Here is a 19,106-nt window from a genome sequence, read left to right on the forward strand (position 1 = left end):
TGAGGTTACTCACCCCAATCCCCATCTTTCCTTTCCATGGGATATCTTAAAATAGGTTTTCTTTGGGAAAGTTGTAGGGTGATTAAAGCTGTCTCTGTAAGAAGCTGTCACTTCAAGGATGATAACTGCAGGGCGGGGGGTGATGCTTTGGGTGGGGCTTGGGATTGACTCTAACTTCCACCTGCATTCCGCCCTGTTTGTTCTTGTCGGTGAATGGAATGGAATGGAATTTCCACAAACTAGCCTGCCTAATCCTCTCCTGCCTCATCCCTCGCTGACAGCAAGCAGACAACAATTAGGCCTTCTCACGTGGGGCCCAGAATCTAGAACAGGCTCCCCAAAGAAGTGTGGCCTGATTGCTGCTGCTAATTATAAATCGTTGTTTAATTATAGCCACTTTTCGAAAGGACCCTCCCTTCGATGATACCGGATGGGGGAAGTGAAGAATAAATGCTAGGAATAAATGACTCCCCAACAGGTCGTTAGCTTTCTAGAGGAAGATGGTGGACTTCTCTTAAATCCCTTTTGTTAGCAGAATAATGGCAGAGAGAGAGGAAAAAAATGCAGAATCTGGTCCTGATCAAAGAGCAGGTCGTCCGATTTTTGCCTGTCGAAGTCCGCTTTTTGCAAGAGGGCTGTTCTCGTGACAAGCAAGAAACACATTGTGAATGCAATGTTTCTTTTCCATAGCCTCCAAATAAGAAGAAGAAAGAAAAAGAACGCTGTACAGCCCTTCAGGATAAACTTCTCGAAGAGGAAAAGAAACAGTTGGATCACGTGGAAAGGGTGTTGCAAAGGCTGAAGCTTGAAAAGGACAATTGGCTTCTTGCGAGTAAGTGGTGGAGGGTGCTCTTCAGTCTTTTCCATAGATCAGTGTTTCTCAACCTTAGCAACTTTAAGTTGAGTCAGCTGAAGTCCACTCATCTTAAAGTTGCCAAGGTTGAGAAACACTGCCATAGATACGTGGGCAGCGTTGGAGGGGCTTGTATGCATTTCACCTTTGCAGTGATTTAGATTCATACAGGATTCACTATCACCTTGAATTCTGTAATGCATTTCTTCTGAGACATGGACAAAAGGGGGTAGATTTTCCCTACTTTTAACCAGACTAAGGCCAGTCTTAGGCCTAGAGGGTTGTAAAGATGACTCAGTCTTAAATGTAGTTCAGAGATTGGTGGCCTGTTGCAGAATTGCGTGCTTTGTTTTTTGCAGTTTCTCCCCTACTGATGCGAAATATCTCTAAATTCTGTATTAAGTAACTCTTAGCCAAATTGTCTTGGAGAATTTCCATTTGGATTCCCAACTGGGGCTGGGAATGAAGGTCGATTTAACTGCTTTAACTTTGATACACCTTAAGAGGTAGATTTCCTTTGGAAGTGGAGAGAAAGGACATTTTAAATCCTGCCTTGCAGTTGCAGTTTGAGTAATGGATGGAATTGTCAGCCTAGGCACACACTTTTGCACACACAATGCTTTACCCAGTAAGGGTGTACTTGAAATTTGTTCTCTCATGTCTACCAAATTCGTTTCTGGCTGAACCTAAATAGATCTAAAGTTATCCTACTAAAAGATAAAAGCTAAATAATCTTAACATCAACATCAACATTTTAAATCATACTTAATACTGATATAATACCTTTCTTTATGTTTAACTGTCTAAGTTATCTAAACTTTAGAGTGTTAACAATCTCTAGTCAATGCTGTATAAATACCACTGTATTCAAATAATATATAATGTATTATGTATGTCTTATAACAATATAATAACCCAAATTATTTTTTTTTAATTAAAGATATCCTGCTGGTACCATAACAATAACCATTTCCCCCCTCTTTTTAAATTTTTTAAGAGTCAACGAAAAATGAGACCATAACAAAATTTCTGCAGTTGTGTATATTTCCCCGCTGTATCTTTTCGGCCATCGATGCTGTTTACTGCGCCCGCTTTGTAGAACTGGTGCATCAACAGAAAACACCCAATTTTTCCACACTGCTTTGTTATGACAGGGTAAGTAACTCTTAGTTTGGCTTCTGATTCCCTTAGAACAGTGTTGTCCAAACTTGGCCACTTTAAGATGAGTGGACTTCAACTCCCAGAATTCCCCAGCCAGCATGGCTGGCTGGGGAATTCTGGGAGTTGAAGTCCACTCATCTTAAAGTGGCCAAGTTTGGACAACACTGCCTTAGAATCATTGAAAGGCCCTTTCTGTCAAGGACAGAAATGCTGTATTTTGCTGGAAGATTAGCAGTTTAGCAGACTAGCAGTGGAAGATGTAGTGTCGCTGTGAGCAAAAATGAAAGTTGTCGCAAACTTACATGATGGTTTTACACCTGATTTACCCTGCCATACTTCCCTGTCAGATTTTTGCCTTCACCTGGTTCTCTTCTCTTTCTCTCCCCCCACCTTCCCTGCCTCTGTCTCCTTTTTAGACGCTTTCGATTTAACAAAATAGGAATCTGCAAAATCCCAGACTGAAGAAATCATCTGTTCAGCAATGCATGTGTGACCCAGATAGATCCCTGGCGGTGGGTGGGGGGAGATAGGTGTTTGCAGCCCATTGCTTTGTTTGGAAACAGGCTTACCTTTCAAGGAGAAAAATCATCTAACGAAGCCAAGAAGGCCCTGAGGCAAAGGGAGATGATAGGAAATAGGATCGCTGGTGTGCCTTCCATCAGTGGAAGCTTTATGTTGGGTGGTGTTTGGGGGTGACTCTCCTGGCAGCCATTTTGTGAGAGTTCTACAGGAGCCCTCTAGTTTGAAAAGGCTGGGGATCCCTCACCTAGCAACTTAAGATTTCAGAAAGTGAGAAGTTGGCAGTTCAATAAGATCAAAGCGGAACAGTGAGTTCTCAACAAACATTTTTAGTAGGGACTATACAGTTATTATAACCATCCACAAAACTATCTTCAGTAGCCTTTTAACCTCAGTTTAGGCAGATATAAAACCAGGAAACTCAAAGGGGAGGATTTCAAATGGTCTTCAGCATGTGTTTTAAGGGAAAAAACCAAACAAGTGTTAGGAATATTGAAACCTCTATATTTTAGCATAACTTTTTTTTTGTCACGGATTTCTTACAGGTGTTCTCCGATATTATCTATACAGTAGCCAGCTGCACTGAAAATGAAGCTAGTCGATACGGGAGATTCCTATGCTGTATGTTAGATACTGTAACCCAGTGGCACAGTGATAAAGGCATATATGAAAAGGTACGTTTAAAATACTGACGGGAAGACCCGATGTATTTAAGGGAGGGAGTTTGCAGAGACATCACTGGATTGTAGGAGTTTTTCTGGTGAGGTTTATTGATTTATTTGACCGCCTGCCACAATCTCGAGTCTCTTGGTGGTTTACAGGAATAAAAGATAGGAAATAAAATCTCCAGCATAAAAAATTTAAATTATGTAACAGTAAAATCATCACTCCCAAGGCCACAGTAGTTATCTGTCCTAGACATCATGCATCCATGTAGGCTCTACAGGACAGCTCTGTTTCCAGTAGCTTCTGGAAGTTCAAGCATCGTGCGATAGGCGCTGTTGCAGAAAAGCAGTGCCCGTGAGCCTCCGTAGAACACGCCTTGCAAAAATGTGGAACTGCCATCAGTTTTTCTAGGACAGATTGGTTCGGCAGCTTGATTCTGGTGGAAAAAGTGGTTGTGAAGATACTTTGGTATCAAGCCATATAGAGCTTTATCAGTAACCCAGAGCACCTTGAATTGCACCTAGAGACTAATCAGAAACTAGCACAGACCTGGAAGCACAGGAGTAATGTATTCATGGTGGTGAATACGGGGGTGGTGCCAACCCAGCCCCTGCATTCTGGACTACTGAAGCTTCCAGCTGGTCTTCAAGAACAGCTCCAAGTAGAGTACATTGTGACAGTCCAGCCATGTGGTGATGAGTACTGCCCAGAATAAGAACAACTTAATTTGGTCATGCTGAAGACTTGCATCATGGACTGGTAGACTGTTCCAGTTGAGAAAGGCATGATGCAAAGGTATAGTTCTGCCAGCATTTCCAGGTGATTTCAGTGGAGGAAACCTATTTGTTTTTGCTTGTGGGCTTAGAGCAGTGTTTCTCACACTTGGCAGTTTGAAGATGTGTGGACTTCAACTCTCAGAATTCCCCAGCCAGTTCTGCTGGCTGAGGAATTCTGGGAGTTGAAGTCCACACATCTTCAAGTCGCCAAGGTTGAGAAACACTTGCTTAGAGAATAACACTCATATATTAATGCAGTTCAGATGTCTTATCCAGTGACCCTTTCTTGTAAAACAGCGCACTTAGACTTTTTAATATTCTGTTGATTAATTTCTAGAAGGTATTAGGTCATCATCTAAGAACAATCTGCAGCTTAATTTTAAAATTCATAAGATGTGAATTTTCAGTAGTAGATTTTATTCAGGGATATGTTTGTGTGTGTGTGTGTATTGCTCTTCAGAGCAAGAGTTTTGCAAAGGATGTTTGCAGATGTGTCGAAGACCCCAATCTAAAATTACAGCTAAAACAAAAATGTAAATAAAACACAGAACAATACAAAACAAAATAATAATGATTAAAAGAGCCACTAAAGAACAGAAGCTAAAACCAAGAAATAGGTTGAATGAAAAAAACTCCAGGGTAGTATAATACAGTGACTTTTAAAAGGCCTGGGAGAATAAAAATATTTCTGCTAGCGACAGAGCAATCAATCCAAAGGGAGGTGGGGGTGATATTGGTGAATAGTAAAATCTTAAACTGGGCCTAGAAAGGAGTCAGGAGTCAGTGGAGATCATTTGATATTGGTGAAATACAATCATAAGTTTTTCCATCGTTTCCATGCAGGAATGCGGGAACTATCCGGGCTTCATCACTGTATTGCGATCCAGTGGTTATGATGCTGTGAATAAAGCTGACCAATTAGACTACGAAAATTTTCGACACGTGGTACACAAATGGCATTATAAGTTAACCAAGGTAATTTAGGAGCGGCGTTGAACTGGGGCTGAACAGTGGTGAGGAATGCCTTGTCTGATGTTATTTTTATGGGGGGGTTTTTTCCAGGCGTCTGTACACTGCCTCGAAACAGGGGAATATACGCACATCAGAAATATCCTTATCGTGCTGACCAAAATTTTGCCGTGGTATCCAAAAGTTGTGAACCTGGGCCAAGCCTTGGAAAGAAGAGTCCATAAAATCTGCCAGGAAGAGAAAGAAAAGAGACCTGATCTATATGCGTTAGCAATGGGGTAACAAAACATTCCTTTAAAAAAACGAGTTTAAATAGTGTATCGGAAGGACGTCCTAATGCTGCAGAAGCACTTTTTTAGATAAGCTTTTGATCTGAGTTTGGTTTTGCCTGATGCTAAAAAAAATTGTGTTTTCAGTAATCTGGGGGTGGGGGGGTTAATGTGAGTTTTTGTTTTCTTTGTTTTCATTGTAAAATGGTTTCCATATATAGGAAAGTGTCTTGGATTAACCAACCCAAGAATCTTTTTCTCAAAGCAAAACCTTTTAAAGTTGATATTGTATATCCTCAGGTTTAATGAAGTTGACAGAGGAGAGATAAATGAAAAAGTATTGCACAATTAAAGTTCAATCGCTTTAAATTTGCAATCATTCTTGATTAACCAATCACCCAGGTAGCTCATCAAGATTGGTAATATGACAGCCCCTTCCCACAGACTTGCAGTTTTCCAAGAATCACACAAGAGGAAAAGGGTCTGGGAGGGCAGAGGAAAAAAGCAAACAGAAATAGAGCTTTTCTGATAAACTTCTTGTAAAAGCCAACTCTTTAGAAACAGCCCAAGGAGAGGAAAGGCTGAAGTTCACAGTCTTTCAGGAGGTTGAATAGGAGTGGCTTCGCTTCCCTTCTCTCCTTTAGGTCACCTGGTAGACCTAATGCCGGGTAACAGCTGAAGGAAAGGAAGACATTGCATCTTTCCTGCAGAACTGATCCTCCATTTTTGTTTTCTCTGTGTTGTCCCGGTGGGATGGCTACTACAGGCCCATATATGTTGCCTTTTACCTTGTATTCTTAGATACATTATCTCCCCTTTATATTCTGGGAAACATTTTAGGCTAGTCATATGTTTCCGTTAAAATACCAGCAGTTTAGATTATCCTTTTGAGAGCAGGCAAAAGGATATTTTGGGCAAGTTGAGGCTCTGACAGTCAAGGTCTCATTAGGATTAGGATTAAGGAGTCACTGGAGACTTAAGAGAATGATTCTGCAAAGCCACAGCCACATTTGTTTCTGACCTGGTAGAAAGACAGTCCGAATGCGGTCGTGAAAACCCTGAATTCTTCTCTCCCGCGCAGCATTTCGAGCGTCTCTCTTGCTTTTCTGTCTGTGTGTTCTGTGCATATTTAACCCTTTGTGCGGCTTTCAGCTATTCTGGGCAGCTGAAAAGTAGAAAACATTGCATGGTTCCTGAAAACGATTTCCACCACAAGGACCTTCCCACCCGGAACGCAGTGCCCACAATGGTGCAAAATGGGCCAGGTGGAACAGGACTGCCTCCGCTCACGATAAACGCAGCTAAACTAGAAGAAAGCACTACTGAGGAGACGGGTATGGCTGCCACGATCCCTGTAAACCCCTCAGTTTTTATGGACTAAATGGGGAGGTGGGAGATCTGCTGAATGGCTGAAATGCAAATGTACACATTGCATCATTGGGGTACGCTCACATCATTTGCATAAACTAATGTAAATTTACTCAAATGATATAAATGTACCCCAATTATTATTATTTATTATTATTATCGATTCGATTTGGATGGCCACCCATCTTATCTCAGTGACTGTGGGCAGCTCACAGCAGGTAAAAACAATCCCATAAAAACAAATTAAAAACCAGTATACCAACACATTACATTAAATGACACCGGTTGTCCGGATTTTGCTCCTCCTTTGGCGATAGAATCTGAATTAACGTTTTTCCATTCACAGCCGAGGTCAGCTGTGCAAGGGTCCCTAAAAGCAAACTGTTACTGCATAGGAGAAAATCCACCACGCTGTGTTCAGAATTGGTTTTAAAAAGGGCAAGTTCACACTCCTGTGTGTGCTGTATTTCTGAATTAATAATTAGGTGATGGTTTGCAAGCAAATGACTGGGATCAGCCCTGATTTCAGTTGATGAACAATACAAACTGGGTTCACATAATGCAAGAAACCAAAGCATATTATTGCTTAATGTAATGGGTGACCCACATATGTACGGTATGTGTGAACCAACCCTCCTAGTACAGTATTGACCTGAAGGGAAAGATCCATATATGTGAAATATCATACATTGTTGCATTCACAGGAAAATATGTCTACCTCTTTGTTAAGACTGAGTTAGAATAAGGATGGATCTGAACGATTTATGCCTCGAACTCAGTGGACTATAACTTTTGATGAATGAAAGAAGCCCGCATAATCGTTCTGTATGCATAAAGCTGTGGCTTGAATAACATTTGCAGGGTTTATTTTCAGTATGACCGTGGTGTCATTTTTCATTGCTACTCCCCCCAAAACCACCCCACGACCAACCTTCTTGATCATTGTGAATTGCTCAGTACAATACATGGGATTTACTAGGATGCTAACAGAACGTTTTTCATTTTAAAATGTTTACACTGCCACTTAACGTTAGTAATGTCTTTCCTTCTTTTTCAACCAGATAAGTTAAAGGAGAAGTCTCAGGGTGCTGTTAAAGTGGTCAACAAAGCTGCCAATGCGACTCCAAAAGTGACTGCAAGCAACGGAAACAGCAGGTGAGAGTCCGCAGCCTTTGTATCTTTCGAATGCAGAATCTCCTGGGGAGAAGGAAGCGTTCGTTGCTGACGATAAAAAAGCCTCGGAAAAAACACATCCGTCTTTGTTGATGCTTCCTGCTACTGCAGAAAGCAGCATGATAGCTATGGCCACTGCCTTTGGAGCCCACCAGGGAATCTGCTCCAACTCACTTTATTATGTTTTTTTAAGATGATTTTGATAAAAAATAAGAAATAAGTGGGCTGCCGCCGAGTCTCTCTTTCCAGCTGATTGGCCGCCCGATCCCATTTCTGTCGGCCCCATAGAAATGCTTAGAATTAAAAATGGTGGTGGTTGACCCCCTTGGGCTCTGCTGGGAAGTGGGTTCAACTGCCCTCCCGAAATGTCAGCCAGGGTGATGAGAAGAGCAGGTTCACCCATGTCTTGGTGTCCTGTAAAGCAGTGATACCCGCGGCAGCAGCCATTTGCAAATCAGCAAGTCCTGGGAACAAGTCCATTCCGTGTTCCCGGGCCTAAAAATGTGCAAAATGAATGTCACATAATGAAGTCAGTTATTGTCATTTAAGCTAATAAATGCCAGAAGCGGAGTAGACCTTCCTGCCAGAAACACTTAGAGCAGGATTTCTCAACCTCAGCAATTTTAAGATGTGTGGACTTCAACTCCCAGCTGGCTGGGGGATTCTGGGAGTTGAAGTCCACACATCTTAAAGTTGCTGAGGTTGAGAAATCTTGATTAGAAATTACATCTCTTTTGCTTAAGTCTTGCAATTGTTACCCATTTGGTTTCAGCAGAACCATACCGATATTGCTAAGGGGAACGTTTAACCTCTTCCAATCCTAACCTTTGCTTCCTCCGTCTTGCGCGCAGCAAAATTGTCAAAGAAAAAGAGGACAAAGAGAAATGCGGGAAGGAAAAAGAGAAGGAGAAGAAAGAGAAAATTCCAGCTGCCACTCCTGAAGCTAAAGCACTCGGAAAGGATGGGAAAGATAAGCCGAAGGAAGAGAGGGCCAACAAAGATGAGAAGGCAAGAGAGGCGAAGGAGAAGACACCTAAAGCTGACAAAGAGAAGGAAAAGATCAAGAGAGAAGAAAAATCATCAAAAGAGGAAAAATCCAAGGTTATCGTGACCAACGCTGAGTCCAAATCAATGGCCGAAAAGGAGAGAGAGAAGGAACCATCGAGAGAGAGAGATGTAACCAAGGAGATGAAATCCAAGGAGGCCATTAGAGGAGGAGGAGGAGGAGGAGACAAGATTCCACTTGCTGGGTCCTTGAAGTCACCTGTTCCCCGGTCAGAAACCTCAGATTCCGAAAGGGGTATGTTCACATCCTTTTTTTTTTTTTTTTTTTGGTCAAATTTAATTTTCATGGGAAAAGGGCACTCCAATGAACAAAGGGGGGAGCAGCAGCTGAAATGAGCTCCTGAGCCGGGACTGGAACACAAATGTATAATCTGTGCCCCCCCCCCAAAAAAAACCCCTTGATGCACTCTCCAGATCCCCTCCAAACGTCACTGAATTGGAATTCTAAACCCCGCCTCAAGGGGAAATTAGGACACCTGTGGGGAGATGTGATCATCTCTAGTGAAGGAAAACCAAAAGGGATTCAGTCCAATTTCCCTGCAGTCTGGGCTTCACCCACCGTGGGAGGGCGGTGTCTAGTTGGCCGGCCAACCACTTCAGCAGCTGTTGATCGGAAAAGCAGCAGCTGTGGGCCTCCTCACTTCTGTAGAATCTCCAACACGGAGTCCCGATTCACGTGGACGCGAAAGGTTTAACCTCCCGACTTCTGTGTCTGTGTCCCCCCACTTCTCTTTCAGAACAAAAACGCCGCAAAGTAGATACCCATTCTTCTCCATCACATTCCTCAAGTGTAAAGGTTAGTATAGCCTGAGGAAGGCACCGCCCACTTTTTAGGCTCTCACATGTGGAATGCCAATGTCGACTTCCTTCAAGTTTGGTGCCGAGTTGAAGCCTTTGGAGGTTTTTTCCCAGTGCATTTGAAAAAAAAATGCATTCCTTTTGATTGGTTGGTGGACTCTTTTTTCATTAAAAAGTAAATAAAATTGAAATCTCTTTTTTTTATTAGAAAAAAAAAAAGGAATTAAAGCTTCAAGGACCTAGCGCAAATGTTGTAAATAGAGTATGGAAATGTCAAGAATTTTTTTTTTTTTTTGTATTTAAAAAAAAAAGTGCAAACAAGCCAGAAGTGCCTCATGGTTTTTAAACAGTCAGATATATATTTTTGGAGTGCAGTGGTAGCTACAAGCAAGCAAGTCTCTTGCAGCACGCCGAGCGGAGCGTGGTTTTTTTCCCCCCTGCCCTGATCGGGAAGAATCGATCCGTAAGCCCTGAAGAGTTCGCGGAGGATGCCGGGAGACCCGAGGCGTCTACATTCATCAGGCTGCTGGTTGAGCTTCTTCCTGCTGTGTGCCTTCCAAAGAGAAGCCTTGAAAAGGAGTCCCGTTTAAAAAAAAAAAAGTCTCCTTGGTGATCAGTTCTCCTGTAGTTGTGTATATTCAGTGAGCAGGCAGCCTGTGTACCACCTTCCCTGCGAGGTTTGTTTATATTCCAGTGGGGTCCCACCCTGTTGAGCTCTGCGCAATGCTTAAACCAGATGTGGCAGCCAAACCTTCCACTCAACAAGAGAAAACCCCCAGCAGCCGAGCACAGCACAAACCCAAAACCCCTGGCTGCAGCCTTCTTGAAGACTCAGGGTAGCAATTCCTTGCTCCATGTTTATTTTCTTTTATTTCTTAAAACCACCTAAGCTCATGGAATCTTTGAGTTTGCAGTACGTTGAAGCATTGCAACTGTAAGTTAACCAATACTTCGTCTGCGCACTGGGCTGGATTGTGTGTGGGGTTGTCACTCTGACTTGCCAACTTTTAAGAAAGCGAGCTCTTTGAAGAGGTTGGCTGGAAATGGAGAGGAGCTAGAGCAGGGCATTCCATTGCATTGTGGTTCTAGAACAAGCCTTGATTCTGGGCTTGTGCTCCTGCATTTCTTGGGAGCGAGTCATAATGAGGAGAGCTAGCTTAGCAGTAGAAAGCACGGCAGTCTTTCTAATCTGATGTCAGTTTTTATATTTGTTTTCAGAATAATCGAAGCTGTTAAGTGGAACAGTATCTACCTAGTTAGCAATAAGTTGGAAAGATTTCCCCACCACCACTAATTGGGCTAGAACTGTAACTTTTAAAAGATAGTTTTTGATAGAGAATGGGTTTGGGGGGGGTCTTTTTTTTAAAAAAAATTAAGAACACTTAGGCTTTGTAGCTGATTGGATTTATGTAATTAGCCTAAATGTGTGCATAAAATTGTCTAAGAAATATTAATGCTGTATTTATTCCCAGAGGGGAAGCTGTTTTTTGTTTGTTTGTTTTGAGGTTCTAGCCCTGATTTCCCCACGTTCCAGTGGTTTCTGAGAACTCTGTGAGCTTATGTGTCATCTCCATTCATTTTCTGCAGGACAATCTCAGCGAACTCAAGGACTCTGCAGTTAAGGTTTGAGTCTTTCACCCACCTTCCAATTTTTAAACATTGCTTTTGCAGATGTAGTTGATCATATTGAAAGGTTTGGTAAATGAGTAAAGTGCAGCTTGGCAATATTGCAAATTGTGTACGGTTGATAAACCGATGTGGCGGACAATGTTGTATTAATTTGATGTGTTGCTGCTTTTCACAGTCCGTTCCAGAGACTTGGTGATTCCTTACAGAGAAGGCTACTGCTGTCTCTCATGAAGTTTATCTAACAGCTTGCAAGCTCTCTGATCTTCTTTTAGCCTGTTTACTTGCACAAAATGATTAGATTCACACCATGTGCTAAGTCATGGTTTATTAAATAAACATAGCTGGCCTGTTTCCATAGCCTACAGAGCCAGAGGTTATGGCTCCAGGCCTGGATGCACACCACATACTAAGCTGAAACTACATAGACCACATAATGTCATAGTGTAGTGTGTGAATTCAACCAGGCATGGTCTTCCTCTCTCAATTCAAGTAAGGTATCAGTAGTTTCTGCCCATCCCTTCCATGAACTAAATAGCTGTTCCTCAAAGAGCTGGAGTGGGAAACAATAGCCTTCCAGAAGAAGTTGGGCTGTTGACTATCATCCTTGCTCATTGACCATGCAGACAGATGGGAGATGTCATGTTAGAGGCTGTTCATTTGTCATCCCTATTGGAGACTATGCCTTGCAATTCCCTGTAACAAACCTTGAGTTCCAGGGAAGATCTGCAGAGATTATTCCACAGTGATGTGGAAAAGGTTCCCTGAAAACTCAAGACTAATCTTGTTGATCCCTCCCTCTGCTAGCCACTTACTATTTGAAAATATGTCTGATGAAAGAATCATATTGGGTATGCTTATGCATATGTTTGTATATATTCACTTATTCAAACAGTATGTGTGGATGAAGAGACAGTATGTGCAACTCACCCCCAATCCAATTCAAATTGTTGATTAGAGTCAATGCAGATTCATTCTAATATATATTGGGGATGGGGGAGGAGATCCAATTGCACATGAACAAATTCGCATCAAGTGTTGAATGGCTTTTGAATCAAAACTTTGCCTGTCCTTTATTTATGTATTTATTCATTTGTCTCTTTCTTTCAAACTCTTATTACGGATATTTTATCCCTTTTCCACTGAGTTTCAGTTGGACAGTTGCCACATCTCTAAAGGAAATTAGCACCTATTTCTCTGCTCAGCCAACAGCTGTAGAGCTCAGCCAACGCATGCATCGCCAGAATCTTTATGCTATCTCAAGGAAAGTCTCTCAGGGCGTTTTTAAAGACTATGGATTCTGAATGTGAAAGGCAGGTTGTAGCTGTTTGATGGTGAAGCTGGTGAAAAGCCAGCTAGAAAACAGAAGCAGATCAGGGAGCATCAGAAAGCTGGCAATCAGAAGTGCTGAACTTGATGATTCCTTCTGCTGAGTAACTCCAGTAGTATGGCTATGGCCCCACCTGTATCCAGTTCATGATAGATCTAAATTTTGGGCAAAGAGCCACATGGCACGGGTTCTGGATCCAATAAGAAAAAGTTATGTTTAATAATCAAGCTAATACCACTGAATTCTGGAGGATCTTGGGTGTATTGATGGAGTTCACTGCCGCAAAATATGAGGAATGCTGAGAAGAATTTCTGTCACTCACAGCAGCCTGTTTGTGCTTAGCAGCAGCATCTCACTGACTGGTAGATGGAGTGAAGCCATAGAAGGCACAGTCTAGTGCAGTGTTTCTCAACCTTGGCCATTTTAAGATGTATGGAGTTCAACTCCCAGAATTCCCCAGCCAGCATGACCCAGTTTCCTGCCATCCTGAGGCAGCCTGCCAATATATATATACATACATACATACATACATACACACACACATACACATACATACACACACACACACACACATACACACACACACACACACACATATATATATATACACATACACATATATATATACACACACACAAACACACACACAAAGTAGGATTAACATGAACTAAAACATGAGTGATTTGTGGACCAAATGCAGCCCCTAACTCCCCCAAATTGCATAATTAGCATGTAGGGCAAAATGTCTAAATTTCTGCAGCATGATTTGTGGCCATTTTTTCAGGTTTAGGATATTATAAGGGAAGGAATGGAGTGCTTGGCTTTTTGTTTCCATTTCTACCACTAACCCCTCCTACAATGTCAAAAAATAGGCCCAAAGACAACAGCCACCCCCAGTGGCTTCATAGCATTAATAAGTGTTGTTTTGTGACCTTCCAGAAGATCTGGAGGCTGAGTGGCATCCCTAACCCCTCAGAATCTGCCTTCTAAGATCTAAAGGAATCTTTGGTCCTATCAGGGCCAAAGATGGCCTCAAACAATGGGGTCTGCAGCTCGTTCTGTAATGATGGCAGTCCTGGTTGCAGCATTATGATTTCATTAGGAAGAAGCCAAATGTTTTTGCTGATGGATATATCTAAGGATACATTGTCTTCCCACTCTACACAAAACCAAACCAGAAGCAAAAAGTTCTCTTGGGAACTAATATGGCTAGAACAGAACTGAAGATCCTGTTGGCCTTCAGATATGGCTGAACCACAACTCCCAGCATCCTCGGCGCACATGGAGAATGATGCAATGTGCTAGGGAGATATGGAGGACCCCAAGTTCCTGTATCTTTAGGTGATATTAGAGGAAAACCTAGAGAAGTCTTTCCCTGAATGGCTCCAGTGAGAAGTGCTACTTTTAAAAAGAAGCAAAATACAGGCGGCCTGTTAGTAGATCATCATTTCTTTTTTTTTCTCCCTCCACCTTTCCATTATGAGTCTTGTCCTCTTTTATTAATTAATTTATTTTTCGTCTGCAGGTAGGGGGGTCTCTTTATATTCATGGTGAACCATTTTGGGAGATTCTTAAAATTTGGGTAAAAATGCAGAAAAGCAATAATAACAGGGGCCTGGGCAATTTCCAATTAGGACTGGAGTTACATCCATTTTCGGCCCACCACTGGACTGTAGAATTCATTGCTCTTCCTTGGGGCAGTTGGACATGATCTGGATCATATTTGGAAGAAATGGGAGGGAGAACGAGGCTACTTGCAGAAGGGGGGGGTCTCTCAATTTTGAAGATAGCTCAGCTGGGGAGAGGGGGTAGGAATCTTTCACCAGCTCCCACATCCAGTCAGAATTGCTTTCCCCATGCGTGTGGCTGTTTCATTATTTCAAATTAAGCTGAAGTCTCTCTCCCTGGTAACTGCATACATACATTCATGTCATTTTCTTGAAACAAAGCAGATATTCCCCCTGCCCCACCCCAGTTTCTCAGTCTACTCTACAGCTCTGAGGTTTGCTGTTCGTCTTCCAAGTACTAACCAAGGGTGATCCTGATTAGCTTTTTCAGATCCGTCAAAATCCACTGATGCCCCCTGCTGTGACTTCTTGTTTAAATAACTCACAGTCCATATTTGGAGCATGACCAAATACCTGTTTTCTTCCTCGCCTTTCCTTGATTACAGGCTCATGAAATTTAGGGTGCCTTTAAAACAATCTCATGGTACTATTTTGAGAGGTGATTTTATTTTCATGGCAAAAAAATGAATTTGTAGTTGTCATTTGCGATCATGCCATAGATTTCCAGCATAATACGAAACACCTACCTGAGAGAGAGAAATATATCAGCATTTTGGTGCAAGAGACTCTTCTTTTAATGGGCTGCCTCGGAAGTGATGTAGTAATCCTTGCTATTGCTTTAATTTAACAGCACTACATTAACCACTCCACTCCAGCATTGTCCAAGAGTAAGGAGAGAGAAGTAGACAAGAAAGATTTGGACAAATCAAGGGAAAGATCCAGAGAGAGAGAAAAGAAAGATGAAAAAGAAAGGAAAGACCGAAAAAGGGTTTGTGATTTCTGAATACTAAGTTTAAATATAGGATTCTTCACATCTCACCTTGAGCCTTTCTAATGAAAGTTGCTTTGAATAATTGTCCAAGAAACTTATCATTAAAAGGAGCTGGGGAGGAAAAAGGCAGTTCAAAGGAAGAAACAGCTTTAACAGCTCAGCTGTTTTTAAGCATAAAATTGACAAACTTGTGTTTCTAAAAGAAATCTATGTTGATGTTGTACCCAACTAGGATCATTCAAATAATGACCGAGAAGTTACCCAGGATTCAATCAAGCGTCGGAAAGAGGAAAATGGAACAAGTATGGTCTCTCCTGCTTCTCCTCTCCTTGATAACGCCTTGTTGGTGCCATGGATGGCTTATTGACAGCATTTGTTTGTTTGTTCCATCTAGCTGGTTCCTCCAAACATAGTAAGAGTGAAAGTCCTTCCGATTCTCCTCCTCGTTCAAATGAGAAGGAAAAGGAGAAAAACAAATCAAAATCTTCGAGCAAAGAGAAAGGAGATTCCATCAAAGTTGAAAAGATGGAGAAAAGCTCTTCTGGTAGCAAAAAGGCAAGGCTACTGTTTCTTTTTCTGGTTGATTGTAACCAAACCCTTCCTCGGTTTGGTTAGGTTGCTTATTGGACATTCAGTACCATCCAAAGCATTTTTTCTCTTCAGGACCAGAATTAATTGACCAGAACTCAATTAATAATTTTGGAACTATTGAATGAGTGAAGAGGAACGCAAAAATATGGAGTTTTGTTTAGGAGAAGTAAATTCCTTCACTGGTTAAAAACAAAACACAGGTTTTCCCTGACCCATAAAAGAACTGCTAAAATAGGATGTGTTTAAATTTTTTTCCCCTTATCTCATTTTGTCTAGGAGTCCAGGCATGATAAAGAAAAAACAGAGAAAAAAGAAAAACGGGATAGTACTGGCGGAAAAGAAGAAAAGAAACAATATCCTTTTGCTGTGCTATCATGAGTCTTAATTTAAATTATTTTCTGAGAATTTATTTTCAAAAATAATTCCCTTAATATTTGATCTACCCATAAATCTTCAGACAAACACAGATAATGAGCACTGTTCTGACCAAGGTGAGCATAATTTTTTGATTTCTCGTTGGAGAATGTCAGTCATGTTGAGAATTGCTTTGAAAGAATTGACCATTCAGTGTAAATTGGTTGAGGCCTACCAGACTGCTTCTGCTCAAACTATCCTGCTATTAGATGGTCAGATCAAAAGTAGATTTAGGGAGATACACAGCAGAGATTGCCCCATATTTTGTGGGCAGTGTTCTCTATTAATACAGTTGGAGTTTCTCTTTGAAGAGATGTTGATAAACACTGAGATGATTGTGTGATAGTTTTGTATTTAAAATTGAAAGGTAAAGTTAGTATTTCGATATTTTTGCTAATCCATTCTCATAATTGCCTGAGATTAGTCGATGTATTGATATGTCAGAGCTAAGCATTCTTTTCCAGTTACCTGTTTGCCCCAAAGGATTATTTTTTAAAATGTCCAAACAGTGTATAGCCTCTACATTTTATGAGAAGAAGGGAAGATCCTTTCATAATTCAACCCTAATCCATCAACCTGACCTCAGGACAATTGGCCATTTTATGCCTTATTAAAAGCATTCTGGTAGCAGATGATGGAGCTCTTAGATTAATTCATACAGTTATTTTCATCGCTCTATTTTGTAGCCCCACATCTCCTTTTCTCTGCTTTGCTCCCACTTCTCAACGGTGGTAGCTGCATACTCATACACTGATTCTAAATGCAGCAATGCGGGTGGTACTACACTCAGACGTTAGGCCCTCTTCTCAGCTGGTACTGAGGGACAGGATTTGTCCATACGCTAGTGTTTTAGATGTACGAATGCCAAAAGAGCTAAGTCCTTGTTTAGAGAATGTGATGAAATCCGTACCAGTGATGTAGAAAACCTGACATTAATACTACTTTGGGCTTACCAGGAAGTGTTGAAGCAGAAGTCAGGCAGGTGTCTGTAGGGGATGAACCACGAGAATCCTGGATTGAGGAGGAAATTAGAGTTGATCTCCAAAGTCCAACCTGTGACTACATGTAAACTCCATCAGGGGCTAAATTCACTTCAGCTCCATACCCTATGGCACCGTTATCTCTGCTTTATTTAATAAATTGGATCAGCGGTAGGCCATTCTTGTCTCTTAACCTGGTTTCAGCTCCTGCTCCTTTCAGGACATGTATCTTAACCATTGCAATCATCCCCCTTTTAGGTGAGGTTCAGACAAGAAGATAGTGAGCTGTGACCAGACATGTGTTTTCTGGAGTATTGATTGCACAGAAGATTGTGAATGAAGAGGACCTGTCTCCATCTCCTTAAATTATTCACTTCTCTGCTTTATTTCCCTCCCATTGCTGAAGATGTTGATGGTTGAGTTGTACATTACTGTAATTTTAACTTGTCGCTTAAGTTTCTTAAACATTTATTTTCAGTACCTGGCTGGAAGTGTTACCTGTTCCATATTTTTAGCACAATGTGCTGCCAACAGTTGCCATCATGCAAATGAGGTTTTCATATGTACAGAGTTCTACTTTAGGTTATCAAAATACTTCCTCCGTTTAGCATTTTTTTTTCTTCAATTGGAAATGCATTACTTTAGGTGTTTGGAAAACCAACAAATAAACAGTTATTGAACGTTTGGAATTTACCTCATTTAAAAAAAAATCCAGTTTTTATTTATTGTTTTTAATATTGATAACTAAAACCAAGTGGGAGCACTGTTTCCAAGCAATGCTAAGGAATTATTTGTATATTATGTGCACAACATTGACTTGTTTAAAAAAAGAAAGGAAGCAAAGAAATTCCCCACGCTCTGTTGTTCCTCACTTATACTCCTTACGTTTGTCATAATGTTTTTAGAGAAATTGGGAAATAACTTTCTTCCAAACAGAAATTCAGACAAATTAGGTTTCAATATTACAGCTACAGGAACTTTGTATCGCTGGACTTTAGTCAAAAACGTTTCACAATGACATTTTTAAAAAAAACAAAAACAATTTTTTTATCTGAAATTCTACCAGTGTAATCTTTTTTCTAAATAAAAAATAGTTTTCTCAATGGGTCGTAAATCTTGTGTGTGGTGCTTATTCAGGTGTTTAATGGGCTGAAATTCAAGTTGTACTTTGATCATCTTTGTTTACTTTTTAAAAATCTGTTGGTTAGCTTTTAGTATCAAAAGTACCAAAGGCTATTGCTGTATTCTTGGCCTAGTCAATTTCATTACACTTTCTGTTCCAGATATCTAAAAAGCTGTTTAGAGCGATGTCACAGTAACAAATATGTCGTTGCTGAAAAGTATTATTCCTGTGGTTTACCCATAAACCCAATTACTTTGATCAAAAGAAGAGGCAAAATTCATCCAGCTTTTTTTCCCCCCCCTTTCAACAAATCCATTTTGGCTTTTCAATCATAGAAGTACTGGAAGAGCTGCTGTAAGGAAATGCATGACTTCAGAACCTCGTAATGATGGGACAATAAAAAAAAAATCGAAGGCAGAAACCATCAATATCTCCACAGCAACTCGCTGTGGAAAGCTTTGTAAGAATCTGGACGTTCAAAGTAATTATCCTCAGACAGTAAAAGATTCTGCAAAAAAGCTTTTTTTTACAGCTACCCAATTTCATGCAAAGGGTAAGGGAACACAGGTTTTTTGAAATGGGTGGAAAGGAGCCTTTAAAATCCCATTGGCTTGCACAGTTTTGCCATAAACATTTCAAGAAGAAAGCAATGATGGTTTAATTTAACAATTGAAGTGGCGTGCCTTTTTCCCCCCCCCTTAAGTGAAGATATAATCAGGCCTTCATTGTTTGTTTGAATGATTTTTTTTAATGGCTGAAAAGGCCATTGAGACTTTGAGATCAATTTGTAATGATTTCTCTTGCTGAGAAAATTTATATGGTAAGTTAAACGTTTAACTTCATTTATGGTAAGGAGTTTTTAAAAA

General features: G+C 40.9%; 1 protein-coding gene across 2 annotated transcripts in view; it reads left to right on the forward strand.

Moving 5' to 3' along the window:
• The window catches only part of THOC2 (THO complex subunit 2), a 44,485-nt gene extending 26,265 nt beyond the window's left edge, over window positions 1-18,220 (forward strand). Inside the window, exons 24-39 of one of the 2 annotated variants that reach the window (XM_088151695.1) lie at window positions 691-832; window positions 1,851-2,008; window positions 3,079-3,207; window positions 4,819-4,950; window positions 5,038-5,222; window positions 6,366-6,547; window positions 7,643-7,736; window positions 8,606-9,054; window positions 9,557-9,615; window positions 11,205-11,240; window positions 14,992-15,129; window positions 15,365-15,434; window positions 15,527-15,687; window positions 16,000-16,076; window positions 16,167-16,214; window positions 17,376-18,220. In XM_088151695.1, the coding sequence (XP_088007821.1) occupies window positions 691-832; window positions 1,851-2,008; window positions 3,079-3,207; window positions 4,819-4,950; window positions 5,038-5,222; window positions 6,366-6,547; window positions 7,643-7,736; window positions 8,606-9,054; window positions 9,557-9,615; window positions 11,205-11,240; window positions 14,992-15,129; window positions 15,365-15,434; window positions 15,527-15,687; window positions 16,000-16,076; window positions 16,167-16,194 (2,040 nt within the window). In that variant the 3' untranslated portion in view covers window positions 16,195-16,214; window positions 17,376-18,220. Of the gene's footprint in view, window positions 1-690; window positions 833-1,850; window positions 2,009-3,078; window positions 3,208-4,818; window positions 4,951-5,037; window positions 5,223-6,365; window positions 6,548-7,642; window positions 7,737-8,605; window positions 9,055-9,556; window positions 10,552-11,204; window positions 11,241-14,991; window positions 15,130-15,364; window positions 15,435-15,526; window positions 15,688-15,999; window positions 16,077-16,166; window positions 16,215-17,375 lie in introns of those variants that run through there. The other variant, XR_015798090.1, reaches the window with a different exon arrangement.
• The last annotated feature ends 886 nt before the right edge of the window (window positions 18,221-19,106 follow it).

The sequence above is a fragment of the Python bivittatus genome, unplaced genomic scaffold (assembly GCF_059951505.1).
Source record: "Python bivittatus isolate LINGU-HERP-01145 unplaced genomic scaffold, Pbiv_v1 ctg000670_np1212, whole genome shotgun sequence".
Classification (NCBI taxonomy): Eukaryota; Metazoa; Chordata; class Lepidosauria; order Squamata; family Pythonidae; genus Python; species Python bivittatus.